The following is a 16741-nucleotide window of genomic DNA, read 5'->3' as shown; positions in this document are numbered from 1 at the left end:
GTTAGATATCCTTCGTCATAATAGATTAACAGTTTTTTTTTTTTTTTTAAAGATTTACAAAAAATATTCATTGAAAAAGACCTAAGAACATTTTATGGCAGTTATAATTTATGACATTCATTCTAAAATGATATTAGTATAATTAAACCCAAAAAACATTTATATTTAGTCGCAACAAAATATTTATGCCCCCTTTTAATTTGAAAATTTTTCAGATATTTTAGTCAATTTACATCAGTTTCTTTCTCTCAAGCATCTTTTCTAAGTTTATTTGTTTTAATAGATAAAGCAATATTCCTACTAGTCTATCCATCATGTCCTAATTTGTTAATGTTTCAACAATATATCTCTGAAGAATAATTTTCTCCCTTTTATAAAATTAATTTCTTCAATGAATTTCTTCTTCATTTTAGAATTTTCAGATTTCATTAAAGATTTCTCTTATTCTAAACAACTGATTGTACTTAGAATGCATAGAAGAAACTGTTCATTTTATTTCTTTAACAATATAATTCTTGAGAATACATATGACCTGAAAGTCAGGGTCCGCATGAGAGCCCGGATGGCAGTTCTTTTAGAATTTAGTGAAGCACCGAGCAACAAAATCTGGGGATGGCAAATTTTTTAGATTTAGGTCAGGAATTAGGTCTGAGGTATGTATGGTACACTGAGACATATATAATGAATCTTTTAAAAAACTGATGGTTTTCAATTTCTTTGCTTGCTTCAAAGCTTGCATCCAGTGGAAAGATAAGAAAAGAAAGGGAAGATAAACATATTGAGAGAAAGATTTCTGTAATCAAAAGGAGGAAATTCAAATAATTTTGTTTTCCCTGTTCTTTCAAAATTCTTCAAAAGATAAAACAATTCATCAGAAATTCCTTATGAAACATGTCCATTACATGTTAGTAAGATGAAGGAATTTCATCACTTTTTTCTGGAATTGTAGGTTTATAAAATCTTGCGTTTAAATCCTTCTAAAACTTCTGAGATGCTTGGTCTAAAATCTCTACCAACTATGTAACAGCAAAAAGCTATAAGAATTTTGAGGAAAAAAAATGTTCAGAAAAGAAAAGTGTAAAATGAATTCTTGATAGAAAACTGATGCACATCTAAATATTGACATAATCATATGGGAAAATTCTCTTAACATGAAAAAATGTAAAAGAAGTGAAATTAATTTAAAATTAATTATAGTAGCTATTCTCTCCCCCCAAGAATTTGTTTCAGAAAGTGTGCTTTATATTTAGAGCATTTATTATCTTGTTTATTTTTCAAAATCAAAATATTCCCAAGTCACAAAAATGGAAAGTAATGTCACTTTAAAACAGGGCAGGAGAAAATACAAATATTTTATTTTAACATTATTTCTTAAATATAATTTTAATATAGTATCATTACTTTATGATATTTATTAATGTTATTACGCTAATAAAAAAATCGTCAAAAATTCACAAATCTTCAAATGAAATTTTTTTATATAAACTATCGTGAATGGTAAAATATTTATTAAAATAAAAATATTTTCGATGTAGACTGCATTAATGGCAAACATATATAAGTTTTGAAATGAGCAAAATGCATTACCTTTTAAATCTCACATAATATAAACTAATGGTTCCAACTTTTAGATCTAAATTTCAATACATACTCAAATTTCACAAGAACAAGACTGAAATTCTATAATGTTTTCAATAGTAAATAACATTCTATTAAGTAAACCTATAATAAAATATGAGCGAATATAACATGACTTTTTATATGCTTTATGAACATTACTTATAAGTAATGTTCATAAATACAAGTGTAAAGCATATATCTCAGAATACAATTATACATTCAGTGATTCTCATGCATAGAGATGATTAAAAATGAACTTACCTTCAGTGTAGATCTAAATTTATTGAAAGATGATTCTACAAATTCACTGTTGAAAGTCACTGAAGTAAAATTTGCAAAAATGCACAATAACTTGAAAGTGTATTTTCTGAGAACTCACTATCAGTAGACATCATCAAATTTAATAAGAAAATTAATTATAAAAAAATTTTATACCTCATACTACCCTCCAAAAATAAATAAAATTCATATGGTTTATTTCCTCGCATATATAATTAAATGAAAAATTAAAATTACATTATTATATGGAAATGGTTCAATGTATAAAAATAAATAAAATGATTTAGGTCACAACAAAATCAGAATTAAAAAAAGCAAGAATTTAATAGCTTAAATTAATGATTCCAACTTCTTAAATAAAACAAAATATATAGTGCAAAAAATTTTTTATGTCAAAACTATTCTTTTCTTTTTTGAATTTATATTTCTTCAAACAGATTAAAACTTCATTCTTTTAATATTCATGCTAATATGAAACACTGACTTTTAAGGAACACAATTAGTAAGATGACTGTCTTAATATTTTATTATGTAAATGCTATCAACTTACTTTATATATGCAGATCACCTTACATAAATTTATACATATGAAATCAGCACTGCAATCAAAGTCGCACAGCGAATTACTGTTACTCACATATTTCATCCCCTAGCCTTTTTCAGCATTATAATTTAAGAACTTCTGGTTTATGATAGTGGTGTACAAGGCCAGAAAGATAGCAAAGTATACTAAAATTAAAATTAATAGCATTAAACTTATAATTATAATCGACCACCATAGAATATCAAATATAATTATAGTACTTCTATTTATATATGCTACTTTTTTTGATTTTCAAGAGGTAAAATTAGCAAAACAAAAAGCCAGGGGAATATGTGAATAACTATAGCATATATATTTTGCAAATCCAATAAAATGTCTCAATCAGTAAACTGTATTATTTATATGATTATATCATATTGTTTTCTTTTCTTTTATTTATAAATATGTCTGGATCATTCATTATTTGCATTACTAATATAAGAACAAATTCTCAATAAAAATTTAAATTATACAATTGAATAAAATTTCTCTACTTCAATACTTATTTTAAAGAGCTGTATTACTTGAATTTAATCTTAATTCAATTTTAATTATACATATCAACTGCATTAATTTCCGTAATGCTTTTATAAATTATACATAATTTATTTCTTCAAATAGCTGATGTTTGAGAATGATCATAGTTTACAACATCACAGGACAAAATAATATGTATATATAATCAGCAATTAAGCAACTTAAAAAAAAAAAAAAAAAAAAAAAAAAAAATACATATAGCCCTCATTCTATTAAACTTGTCTTTATAGTAAAAGCTATTATACCTAGCTTGTTAATTGTTAAGTATTCATTTGAGTGCTGAAAATGCAATATGCATCATGTATGAAAAAGTGAATACACTATAAAGAGATTTCATATAAATGACACTAGATAGAAAACAAAACAAAAAAGAGGGGTTAAGCTTTTCAAGTAATTTAAAAAGAATGCCCAACTTGCGAAAAATATTAGATTTATTAAAAGTAACTAACATATTAGTTCAAGTAACCTTTTTTCTTTAACATAGTAAAAAAAAAAAAAAAGATAAATTTAAGTATGCACACAAAGATATATGTATGAAGTAAGTAACTTATTTTATTTAAATATGCTTTAAATGTCTGCATGGATATTAAAATTATTAGAATAAAAAGCTACCAATTTATTTAAGCTACAAAATCAGTTTTAAAATAAAACACATAATAGATTTAAAATAATAATAATTTATAATAGATTTAAAATAATCCTCCCAAATCTTTGTTTAAAAATTATTTTAAAACACTTGAGATACCTCCCCCCCAAATATTAATTTATCACACACAAAAAAAAGTGTTCTTTATATTTCTATTTTTTTTTTAACCCAGAAGTGGCAGCACATTTTTTCATTGCCATCAGTTATCACTTTCATTTACATAGTGATTATATACATATAAACAGAACTAATAAATGATACCACCTTGCATGGCATATCTGAAAAATTTAAGAAAAATATAAGGCTGTGTACAGCAATTTTTTGTCGATGTTACAAATTTTTAAATATAAATAATAAAAATTAGTAAAAAAAAAAAGGCATGTCTTATTAATTACAAATTACTTCAATCCTGACACGTGATACTATCTTGCTTTAAATTTTTAGTTTATTTTTCCAAAAAAGAGAATGAATGCTGAACAAACAAACAAACAAAAAAACTTCAAAGAAATTTTTTGCTTAAATATGTGATAAAAACTGTTTCTCCTTATGAAAATACAAGCAGTAATTATTTCTAGTTTTAAGAAACAGGTTCAAATTAAAAAAGGAAAAGACAGAGAATTAAAAAATCATCATAACAATTCATTCAAGCAAACTATTTTATCATTAGAATGTATGAAATTTGCTGTCTACAGAAGAAAAATTCAAATCTGAAGTGAAAGGATATCATAATTAGTTAATTTCATGTCACATTCTTCGAAATCTGCTCAAGATAAGATTCTCCAAACCTTCATTGCTTGAAAGAAATTTGAAAATATAATTTTTTAATGCCAAAAATATTTGCTTTCTGCTCTTGTATTCAAAACCCATACCATCTAGAACATACACACAGCCTACACAGTCTGAATCTTAAATGAAATATGATGATGATCCACTCCTGAGAGAAATTTAGAAAGAAAAATCAATACTTTATTTTCTAGCAGGAGCCTTATATCACCAATTAATATTCCTATTCAGTATACAGATATTCTCAACATAAGTTACAGAGCATATATCTTCTTATCTTCTTTTCCCAACTCTTTCAAGTCAATTAAAAATGATTTAAATTTAAAACAAAGTGGAGGAAAATCTTGACAATTATTTTTGATGCAAAAAGAGTTTGAAATATAGAATACCCTAATATTAAGATATTCACAATAAAATATGATTTTTACTTAATACCTATTTTACTCACACTTTCCAATAAGCTGCAGATTGAAATTAGAAGAATGAACATATTTAATTCCCTTATTTTGAGGTAAAAAAAAATTGGGGGGGGGGGCATAAAAAAGTAAAAAAATAAATATTTAAAAAAATTAAAACTTTGCTTAAACAAACAAAAAAAAGGGGGGGTAGTAAAAGCTACAATAACAATGTATATAGCAGGGATGGTCATAGTGTGGCTCTTGTGCAAATAAAATATATATATGAAATATGGTGAAATAAATCTACTCACTCAATGGCCAAAACAAAGTAACAAACTTATTTCTTTTTACACAGTTATCAGACCTTCCCCCCCCATTTGAAACCTGTTTCACTACTTTTGAAATGTTGTAAATATGGGCGGACTTGTGGCTTTTGGAAAATATAGCTGCACCTCTTTAATTTTCCTGAATTTCAATATGCAGCTCTAACTGACACGAAGTTTGGCCATCCCTGGTATATAATATTTTATACTAACTTAAAGACAGACTTAACATACTAACTAAAGTACTTAAAGACATTATTAAAATTCTTTTTAATAGTTATGCTGCAATTTTTTATTTTTTTCTCCATTTTTACTCTTTTCTGCCCTTAAAGTAGGTATTATTTTCCTATTCAAAACCATACAATAAAATGTACGAACGTAAATATCGGCTATCCAGAAATAATGGTGGTTTTTCTTGTTCCCTTTAACACTGTGGAAAAATCTGAGCCCGTCATCTTCTTTCAAAATGAAGCACTACTACATTTTTCAGTACATATAAAAAATATATTGATGAAACCAAAAGCTTATTTAATTATCAAACTGGATATAAATTTTAAAAATATATTTCTTCAGCAGAGAACTGCTAGTATATTGAAGCATGATTATTTGTTCACATTTATATGGGACTGATATACAATTATGGTACTTTTCTATTAACAGTGTGCCATTCACTAAATGTGGTAGCCTATTTTTATCATGTCTAGAACAGCTGTGGAATGATAATATATATAATTTTTAATATACATAATGATGAACTGATAAAATTACCTGACATTCTTTTAAGCAATTACAGATTTGCTTCTGGGGAACAAAATACAGTGCAAAGTCTGTAATCCGGAATGATCTATAATCCAGACCTCAAAGCCACAAACCTTTTTTTTTTTGTATGCTTTACGCGTGTGCGTTTAATGTTACACATGCGCGATTAATGTTTACGCATGCGCGTTTAGCACAAAAAACAAAGCAACTTAAACAACTTAAATTGAAAGAAATGTTTAATAAAGTAAGCAAATAAATATTACGCTTTTTTTTTTTTTTTTTTTGTAAATTTTGATACCCTTTAGATCCTAATTGCTCTTTATTTCACAAATTACGGTTTGATATTTTTAATTGTATAATTTCTGCATGCCATCTTACCAGATTTAAATTGATGATCTATAATCCGGAATTACAGACTTTGTACTGTAGAATGTATGGGAGAAACGAAACTGCTACTCTCTCCATGTAAAATGGCAATCTGTTTTTGCTAAAAAAAAAAAAAAAAAATCGGAGAATTGCACAAATTTGGCATCATTCACATTACAAGTTACATATATCAATATATCATATTTATTATATATAAAATAATTATTCTTTTCATGAAGCTTTATGTATCATAAGGGTCGCCACGATTTAGTTAGATGTCATGCCAGCATTTATATGCTTGATGCTAAGTGACACTCCATTAACAGAAAAATACCACAGTAAATAAGTCCTTGGCCTAGTTAATTAATGAAACAAAAATACAGGTAAAAACGTTAACAAAATGAATAAACAAATCTGTAGTGACACAGAGAAAATAAAATGACAGGACTAGATATACAAATATCTTTTGACAATATTTTTAATTTACTTCACAGCTATACAAACAAAAATGGTAATTAAAAATCGTGAAACCTTTTATAACATGACAAAAGAACTGCAAGATGGCTTCATCTACAATAAACAAAATATGATAGATTCTACCATTTCTGACAATCAGAGCATTTTCAGTCAGATTTTTTTTTCAGTTAATTAAATACTTTTACATTTTAAACAAAGATTTTTTTGCTTTAAATCAATTAAAATGCATATGAAAAATTATTTACTTTTAAATTAAAAGGGAAAATGTTGTCAATTCCTGGTAAAGTCATTGGCTTAAAAAATAAAATTAACCCTCTAAGCGGCAAGGCCGTATATGAATATTTTTTGTGGCATCTGTAAGAAAGTATATATACGTGCATATTAAAAACATGTCAAAGAAATTAAGGCAATATATCAAAAGTACACAAATCCAGGTATGAAATACCTGGAGAGTTTTTACATTAAAATAAAAAAAAAATAATTTATTCTCATTTTAGTTTTGGGAAATTTGTGCTTTCTTACCAAAAACCCTGGCCGCTAAGAGGGTTAATAAAGAAATGAATCAATTTTTGATATTATAAATTATTTAATAACAATGTTTCACTTTCTACAAAATTTATAATTCATGTATATATTAGTTTTGGTATTCCTTTTCTTAACAATAAAATGGAATATACTTAAATTATTTAAATTTTCATAGATTTACACAACAAATAACCATTTTTTTGGAAACCCTTTTTAAATACTCTGTGCAAGAACTGTTCATATTATAACTGCTTTAATACATATTTTTAAAATAAAAAATAGAATAATAATGTAAAAAACTACTCAAAATATTTAAGTTCTTTTAAAAATATATTACTTACATGCCCTAGCATATAGAAATTTTTTAAAAATAAATTTAAGCATATTTCTGCAAAAGAAAATACTTTCTTGGGACAACTAGAAAGCACTGGTCATTAAACATTCATCAAAAACATAAGTAATACTAACATACATCATGATACCTTCATTAAAAAAAAAAAAATTCTTATTACTGCATTAAAAAATAAATGCAAAAAAAAAAAAAAAATATTCAATATATTAGAGTGAACATGATATTTGAAATTCAAAAAATGTTTTGGGTGATAGTCTCTACGAAAACTGCACACAAAAATTTACAAAATAAAAGTGAATGAAATGTATAACATTCAGTTCATTCACTTTTATTTTTATATCTGATATCCTCTGCTTTATTTATTTTCTAAAAAATTCCATCTTTCTAATAATATGGATAATGAGGACAGACATTAATTGACAGTAAGTAAATAAAAAAAATATAAAAGAAAGCAATATAATTATAAACTCCAAAGTTAAATTGTATTACAATTAATAAATTAATTACAAGGCAATGAGATTATGCTGTAACAAACAAATGCCAGATATGCAAAATGCAATTAATATAGAAATTATTCTAATTACATTATAGTATTTAAGTTTATCTTTAATGAGTTCTCATACTTTACTGCAATAACATATACAATCCATTAGACCATCAGTGAAGAAAAATGAAAACCCAAATGGTGAAACTCATTCTTTATCTAGCACATATCATCAAGTAAAAACACATAAATATAAAAAACTTAAATGTTTAATAATTACAAATTTAAATACTAGGGTAACAATTAACTGATGATTTGCTTTTGTTATTCATTAAATTATAATTTTACCGCAACTAATTACAATATGGATATTTTCACTTTACTGTTCAATACTTTTTCTTAATCTAGTTTATAACTTTGCTTTTTTAAATAATTTTTCATTTCATAATCTTTTATTTATTACTACTAACTGTTGTAAATAGCTATAATACTGCTCACAAAATTAATAATTAGGTCTATTAACATATCAACATCAAATTTCTTTTATCTGGAATCTAATTTAACTACTACAAATTGCATACACATATATCTATTCCACTAAAAAAATCATGCAAGGAATACAAAAATGAATTACCATTATTGCAAATTATTCACTAAAGATACAATCAAATAGATAAAATTAATTATTAATGCAATAAATTAAAATTTCTTCAATGTGTTAAACATCTCACACAGAGTTAATAACTACTATTAACAGCAATTTTTGTGACAAATACATAAGTGAAAACTTCCTTAATTATTATTTAAAAAATTATTTTAAATGAAAAATATCCATAAAAATCATGAAACCTTTTATAACCAAGCATTCTGAAGAATAATAAGATTAAAAAAAAAAAAAAAAAAAAATAAAACTAGACAGATAAAAGTTTAATTCAACAGACAAAAATATCAATGCTCTATTAGCAATTTTTATGCAGGGGGGGGGACTGAATACAAAAAACTTTGATTTCTGTCTGCACTTTGCATAAATTGCGATCCGTTTTAATAGTAAAACTGATAATCTTTTTAAGTTATTAAAAAATTCCCAAAAAGCAGATTTTATGCATGTTTTTACAATTTCATTTATAAGCATTTTAGTAATTTATGTTTACTTTCTTCTCAATATCCTGCAGCAGAACTGGAATGTGTATATTTGGACATAACCTCTGCATGGTCATATGCATAAACAATAAAATGATGAGTAAATTTTAATAAGGCCTAAATCCATTTATTCATCACAGACGATCTGTAGTATTATGTATCATATTAAAAATATAACTTTGGTAATTCCTTATGACTTTGACTTATTGAAGTGAATTTCTGTTCATATGTTTTAAACTAGAGTACATATTAATTTGTGAAGATCTACTGATATTAGCATCAAAGAAATGAGAACAAACTAAAGTAAGTTTGAATTAGAAAATAAATAATTCTATAAACAAGTCAGTTAAACTAAATAATAAAGAAAATTAATAATTAATAACTAATGTGCAATAAATACATATAAAAGTCTTAAAAAGCCACAAGAACTATATATAATTCAAATATTTATATACATGACTATTACATAACTTCTCAGTTAAATGAGGGGGGGACCTAATCTTACTTCAGTTTACAAAATATCAAATATACATGAATGGAATTTTTATTCAATAAATGTTTAACAATAGATGCATACAATTACATTTCATAAAATGTAATTAAAAAAATTAATATAATAAAGAGTGAAAAATGAGATTTTCATCAGAAAAAGCACTGCAAATTTAATTATGAAACAAATTTTTAAGGCACTAATTGCTAAACTAAATGACTAAAATAGTATGTTTTAACAATTAATCCAAAGCAGGAAGTTCTCATCATGAAGGACAATCCACATCTCAAAAACTCTGCCTTCTTAGGTAAGATGATTGGAATAAATACACAAAAAGAACATCTGAAAGCAGAATTTTCACTTAGGTGTCGTCAGGTTAGATGAAAAATGGTGAATGGAGTTATCATCTGAAGTAAAGCAGGCAAACAATTGATCATATTTTACGAATTTTCAACTAACTTATAATTATCCACTTGTGAGTTACTGTTCGGATATTATATATACCTCTGCATAGAGCTCAACTCGTGAGGATTTTCACAAAGCTCACAAATAGGGTAAAAATTAGCTCTTTTACTGGAATCACAGTTACTAATCAAACCCAAATGTTTTAAGTAATTTAACATGCAGATTATATATATATATATATATTCAATCCTTTGAATATAATTCTCTTTATGCAAGATTTTAATTTGAATTTACTTTGTTTTTTCCTTGCTTTGGGGACACGCTAGAATTTTTGGGTGAACTATCATCATTAAAATACATTGAAATGGTTCATTCGCTAATTCTGGATACAGAAAAGCAGGGATTTTTGTGGTAGAGAGATTTCAATTGATTTCAAAGTTCCTCCTCTTGACAAAGTAGCATTGAGGTTGATTGGATTCCTTTTCCTTTATGTTCTTTTTTCTTTCCGTTTCATTGATTTATTTGAATTGGGATATTGCTTGTTTGGAGAATTTTGGTTTTAACATTTATTGAATTCTTCATTGCATTTACAGGATTATTTGAAATTTATTACTTATGAATTTCAATTTTTTGTCTTTGCAAAAAAATTGTTCTGAATTTCTCACTTTACTGATAATTTTTCAGCAGCTTAATGCATGGAAATTCTAAATATGATTATTTTTGTTTTTATAAAAAATTGTTTTGTAATTATATATATATATATATATATATATATATATATATATATATTATTTCATAATTATATATATATATATATATATACACACATACACTTACATGCAGCATTCCCTGTAAATATTATCAACTTAATTAAAAGAAACACAAAAAACTATATGATGCAAAATTATGTAGCATAGCTATCTGAATTTTGATAATTATACTTTATATCATTCATTCAGTACTTTAACAAAGAAGTGACTATTTTTTGTACACAAAATTTGTATTCTTTTTTAACCAGCAGTTCTGATGCTTTTTTTAAAAATCTTTTTGTTCTCCTTTTAATGCACATCTGTTTATGAAACTGAAACTATGAAAAAGAACATGAGATTTATCAGTAGTCACAATATAGAATACCTTGATGACTCATGAAATTCTAAAAGCTACATGCCCACTTCTATGCAGTCTTTTTCTTTTTTAAAAAAAGAATAAAACTATTATATCTAAAACTATTACTGGTTATGAATCACCTACTCAATCACTACAATTTCATTTAAACTATTAAGATCATTAACATAGGAAGTGATCAGATGCAAATGATTCATAACCTAATATCAACTTATAATAAGAATTGTCACAGCTGATGACTACCATTCACAAAAATAGCAACTTTGAAATAATCAGCGGAAGATGTGAATCAATTAATACTGATTGATTGTGAAGAAAAAATATGTCAAATATATCCAAAAATCATATATGAATCATAACACAGATAAAATTTTCTTACATTTAAACACTACAAAGTAAGAAAACGGTAACTGCATACCATATCAATCAAATTTCGATGACAAATGGCCAACAAACAAGCAACCAAAATAAAAGAGATGCAACAAAGGCATATGATTTAATTACCAAGTTAAAGGCAATGTATCTATTTTATCTACCATAAAGAAAATCATATCACACCTGTCTTTAACGAAGTACTGAACACCAAAAAATGACACTCAATTAAAATTATTCCAATCAGTAACACACACAAACACATATATATATGTTACTGATTGGAATATATATAACTTTTTCACTATGTGTTGAAAATTCCTATTAAAATTACATAAAATATATTATAAAAAGTGTTAAGTGATATAAATTATTATTTAGATTCATGCCTAACCTTAGAAAGTGTAAAACAATAACAATATCCATGTATATGAAGGTATCTAAATTCTGATACAAATGATGCAGAAACTAAAGATTTTTAAAAATTGGAATTAAATTATGTAACTGTAGATGCCAAAAGCAATGAATATAAAATGACACATCAAATTAAAAATATGAAACGCATGATCTACAAATTGCAATTAAATTAAAATTAAATTAACAATTTATTTTTTAAAATTTACAGCTGAAAGAATGTGCTTAAGAAAAGGTATAATAATTAGTTCTGATTCATTCTTTGACTAAAGAAAAGCGATAATTTACATTATGATAATGCATAATAATACACTCAACACTCATTACAATGACAAGAGCAAAATGTCTCCAATGAGCAAGGATATATTGAATTCATTTTTATTATAGCAAAACCGCAATACTGTTTTTCTTTAAAATACAACAGCCCATTATAACAAGCATCAACTGTATGACAAATACACAAAATTGCATTCAGTTCTGTAATCAGCGATTAAATACTTTTAAAATTCCTAAAAATGAATAGGCTGAGCAAATATGATTATAACCATCAAGGATAAATCTGAATTGTTGTTAGTTCCATCCTCCAAATAAAAACCTTAGCAAATTTCTATTGGTTAAATATCAATACTTCCTGGGCTAAAAACAAAAATGCTGAAATTAACTGCTTCAGAACTTCAGAACTAACTGCTTCTTTGAATGCTCAACATATTTAATAGGGTATTCTCTTAAATCATTAACAATTCATATTCGCATACTCTTGATTTAACATACAGTATAATTTTTATACACAATTTATATTATAACAGAACATGTAATTTTTACTTTCAACATATATAAATTGAGGGAAAAGCATACTGAGTAGAGGGGGAAAAGTATTGAATATCATACTAAGCATAAAATAAACAGCATCAACAGTAAAATTCTCAAGATTAAAAAAAAAAAAAAAAAAAAAAAAAAACTTTAAATGAATAAATTATATTAAAAGTTAACTATTTAATAAATCTGACTTATCTGAACATTTAATATAAAGAATTAATTAGAAGTCAGCTGAGAATTTAGGAATAATTTTACAGAAGAAATTAAAGCTGCTTTAAAAATATGATTAAAGGAGAAATAATATTTAATTTATATTCATTATAATTTACATTAATTGTAACTGAAATACTGCATCTGAAATACCACAATCAATTGTCAGGCAGTAAAAATGAGTATACTACTCATATGTGTATTATATGAAACTTTATTTTAATTCACAATAGGATATCTTTTCCTCCCAAAATGTGAAGACTTACAATAAAAATAGATTCTGAAAATTTTAACTGGCATTTGTTTGCTAATGTTTTAAAACATTCTATTATTAAGTACATTTACCATAATGAGTAGTTTCCATAATCATGTAAATGTAGCATAATATCAAAGCTTATTTGTGAGTTATGGCTTGCCAAGAATGAAGGAAATTTTAATTAGAAAATATTTTGCTACATTTTTAATGCATATTAAGCTTAAAATATCATACATTGTGCAGATTCAATACATAAATTTCTACAATTTGAACAACAGAACTTGAAAATTACTCAAATAACACAGCTGAAGTATAAATACTAATATTAAAATTACATAGGTACAGTCAAAATTATATTAGAATTGAAGGGGATGTTTTGAACTATGTATTTTCTCATTTACTTACCATACTTTTCCCATTAGAAATTAAATGCAAACATAAACTTTTTCAAATTACATATTTTAAAGCATACCAGGCTCCACTAGAACTGACAGTAATATTTAGAAGTATAAATAATTTTTCTGAATTTTTGTTTACTTTTTATAAAAGGAATAAGAAAATTTATTTAAATTATGACATATCATGATTTTATACTTATATCTGAAAAAGATCACAAGCCTAAAAGAAGTTTCCTAAAAACAGTTTCTATTAATTTCATTTAAAGTTTTAATATATATATTCATATAGCTGTAACTCTGAAATAATAGACAACAGCAGCAACTTGATAATTTGTCATTTACTTCACAAAATGTTTGAGAATATATATTAAATCCTAAAACATACTGTGAAATAAGCATGTTCTAAAATTAATTTACATAAAATCTGTATTTCAGTATTTCTTAGAGTAAACATAGATTAAAATGATATGCAGACAACATGAATACCAAAAACTTTAATGCAGTTAAATACTATAATAATACATATGTATTGACAGATGAAAACTAGCCAGTGCAATTGCATGTTAAGCATACTGACCTCAAATGCCACAGTCATGAATGATATATACAGGGAGAAAACACTTCAATTGTTTAAACATGTTTATCTGAGAGCAAAATATCATAAATTAAGCAATTTTTTTTAAAAAGAAGGAATTTCCTCACACTAAATACTATTTTGCATAAGTATCTGTGAAATAATATATTTTTGATTTAAAATAAAATTCACTACTTTAATATAATCATGAAACCTTTTATAACAGATGACTGAAGAAATGAATTACTTATAAAAGTATCTGTGGTAATTTTCATTACGCTTTCAACTTTATAAATGGCAGGAAAAATATTAATATATTTACAAAAAGAACGTAAGTAAAAGGATACTCTCAGAACAAAAATTTTTCTACCGAATCACAGATTGAATACATTTAATGTATTCAAAAGATTTGAAAATACTCTTCAATGTAAAAATTCATAAAAATTAAAAGGTTAAGATTTAGTTTATTTCTGTGCTTATAAACTATTATTTATTCAAAGGATTACATGCTGACAGAGAAGAAATTGACAAGAGAAAAGGCTAAATATTCGAATACAGAAAGTGAAAAATTTTGAACAAATGAATGCTCAGGTAATATTATAACTTTAAATTTCTCGATGAATAGTGGTTGATAAAGCTTTATCACTAAATGCTCAAAAGAATTATCATATGTCATATGATTCAAATGCTACATATGTGTATAATTACACACTTCCTTTTAAAAAATATTTATGAGAATACTTTTTCATTTACTTTTATTTAATAAGTTAAACTCGCAAGCTCATAATATTTTAGTCTCACATGATTATACCCCTTAGCTCCATATAACACACGCATTTGTTTCACACGAACAACTGATTCGGATAATTTTTTTGCCCGGTTTATTATTGAAAGAAAGATGGACGATTTTTTCCTTCCTTTCGAAAAAAATTGCAAGTTGTTCGTTTTCAACCAATCAGCTATCAGCTTGCTTGTAATGCAGAACCAGTTTTCCCCGTGTTAAGCCCAAAGTGATCCGTTGTGACAAAGCAGAAAAATGTTTCCAAACAATTGTTCTTCCGAAACAAACAGATGTGTGATAGCAGTCTTAATATGTAGTTAAAGGGTACACAGAAATATGAATTATTTCATAATTTGGCAAATTATGAAGTTTATATCATATTTCAGTTTAAGTTAAAATATTGCGATCCTGATTCCGACATTTCAATAAAAATAATACTTTACTCTCTTCACATTCTTCTGAAATAATCAAAAATGTGAGTGAACAACTGTGCATATGACACAATATAAACAAATTAATTTATTACAATAAAAGAAAAATTTTTACTACCTTCATAAATAACATTTTATGCAGCAATACAATATGCCAATTTAATGGCTGATCTACAACTATCCGATACAAGTTACAAATGCAAGAAAAATTATTAAAAAGTTTTTTGATTGAAAAAATATATTGTTTTTAAAAATTTTAAAACACTGAAATGATAGTAAAAAAGCACATATTTTTACTAGAGGTATTAAAAGTTCACAAGCACTTTAGTGAGAAGAAATGCATCAAATTCAATCTTTTTTTTTTTTTTTTTTTGGAAAAAATAAATACCAACATTTTACTATTCCAAAAAGAAAACCCACATTATAAATAGAATGAAGAAGATAATTTATAATCACATTGCCTTGTATTAAGGTGGGGGAGGGGCAGTGAGAAAGCATTCTCAAATCCTTAAACAACTGAATTTTCAGAAAATGATTTAATTATATGAGAATGAATATATCACTATGAATATTCTAAATGCTATATACACAGAAATATTCACCAGAAACCAATCTTAATCACCAACATACATTAACAGATCCATTTCTTAGAATAAAAATATTTCACACTTCAGTCAGTTCACACTTTTTTTTACAACACAATTCGAACTGTCAGAAAACAGTAACTTCACATAAAAGGTTATTCAGAAATCAATGACACCTGGATCATAGCAAGGTCCAGCATGTACCTAAGAGGGGAAAGGCAGAACAAATAGATAATTCATCAGCTAAACATTACTGTTAAGATGATAACAGGCAAAATATGGTTATATTACTTTATTTAGCTAAATTTATTTTTTGCTCTTGAAAAGATTTTTAATGCTAAAAAAATACCTAGCAAAACTGGCACCTGATATGGCAATTACAATGTACACAAAAAGCTAGAATACTGACAAATAAAAATCAATACAAAAGGTTATAAGAAATGCAACAAAAGACAAGGAGATTGTATGAATGGCAGCAGTGGCATAGCTAGGGTGGGGCAAGTGGGGACATCTGTCCCTGGGCGCAGCATCCAAGGAGCACCAAATTGATACTATGAAATTTTTTAATAAAATGTTTTCCATTCTTGGAACACAGAAGATGTGCAAATTCTTC

The 16741-nt window shown here is 25.8% G+C and overlaps 1 protein-coding gene across 9 annotated transcripts in view; it reads right to left on the bottom strand.

Moving 5' to 3' along the window:
• The window catches only part of LOC118186794 (uncharacterized), a 131921-nt gene that overhangs the window by 18671 nt on the left and 96509 nt on the right, over positions 1–16741 (bottom strand). For 3 of the 9 annotated variants that reach the window (XR_015043399.1, XR_015043400.1, XR_015043398.1), the window contains exon 20: positions 1882–6415. The exons of 3 other annotated variants lie outside the window; for them this stretch is intronic. Coding sequence is in view for 1 of the 6 variants with exons in the window: in XM_085824939.1 (XP_085681065.1) it covers positions 16284–16332 (49 nt within the window). In the remaining 5 variants the exon portion in view is untranslated. Of the gene's footprint in view, positions 1–1881; positions 6416–6754; positions 16333–16741 lie in introns of those variants that run through there. 3 more of the 9 variants (XR_015043402.1, XR_015043401.1, XM_085824939.1) reach the window with 2 other exon arrangements.

The sequence above is a fragment of the Stegodyphus dumicola genome, chromosome 10, assembly GCF_044657685.1.
Source record: "Stegodyphus dumicola isolate Sdum_Otavi_A_Nest chromosome 10, ASM4465768v1".
NCBI classification, from domain to species: domain Eukaryota; kingdom Metazoa; phylum Arthropoda; class Arachnida; order Araneae; family Eresidae; genus Stegodyphus; species Stegodyphus dumicola.
The sequence above is the reverse complement of the archived record's forward strand: the minus strand, read 5'-3'. Positions and strand labels throughout refer to the sequence as shown.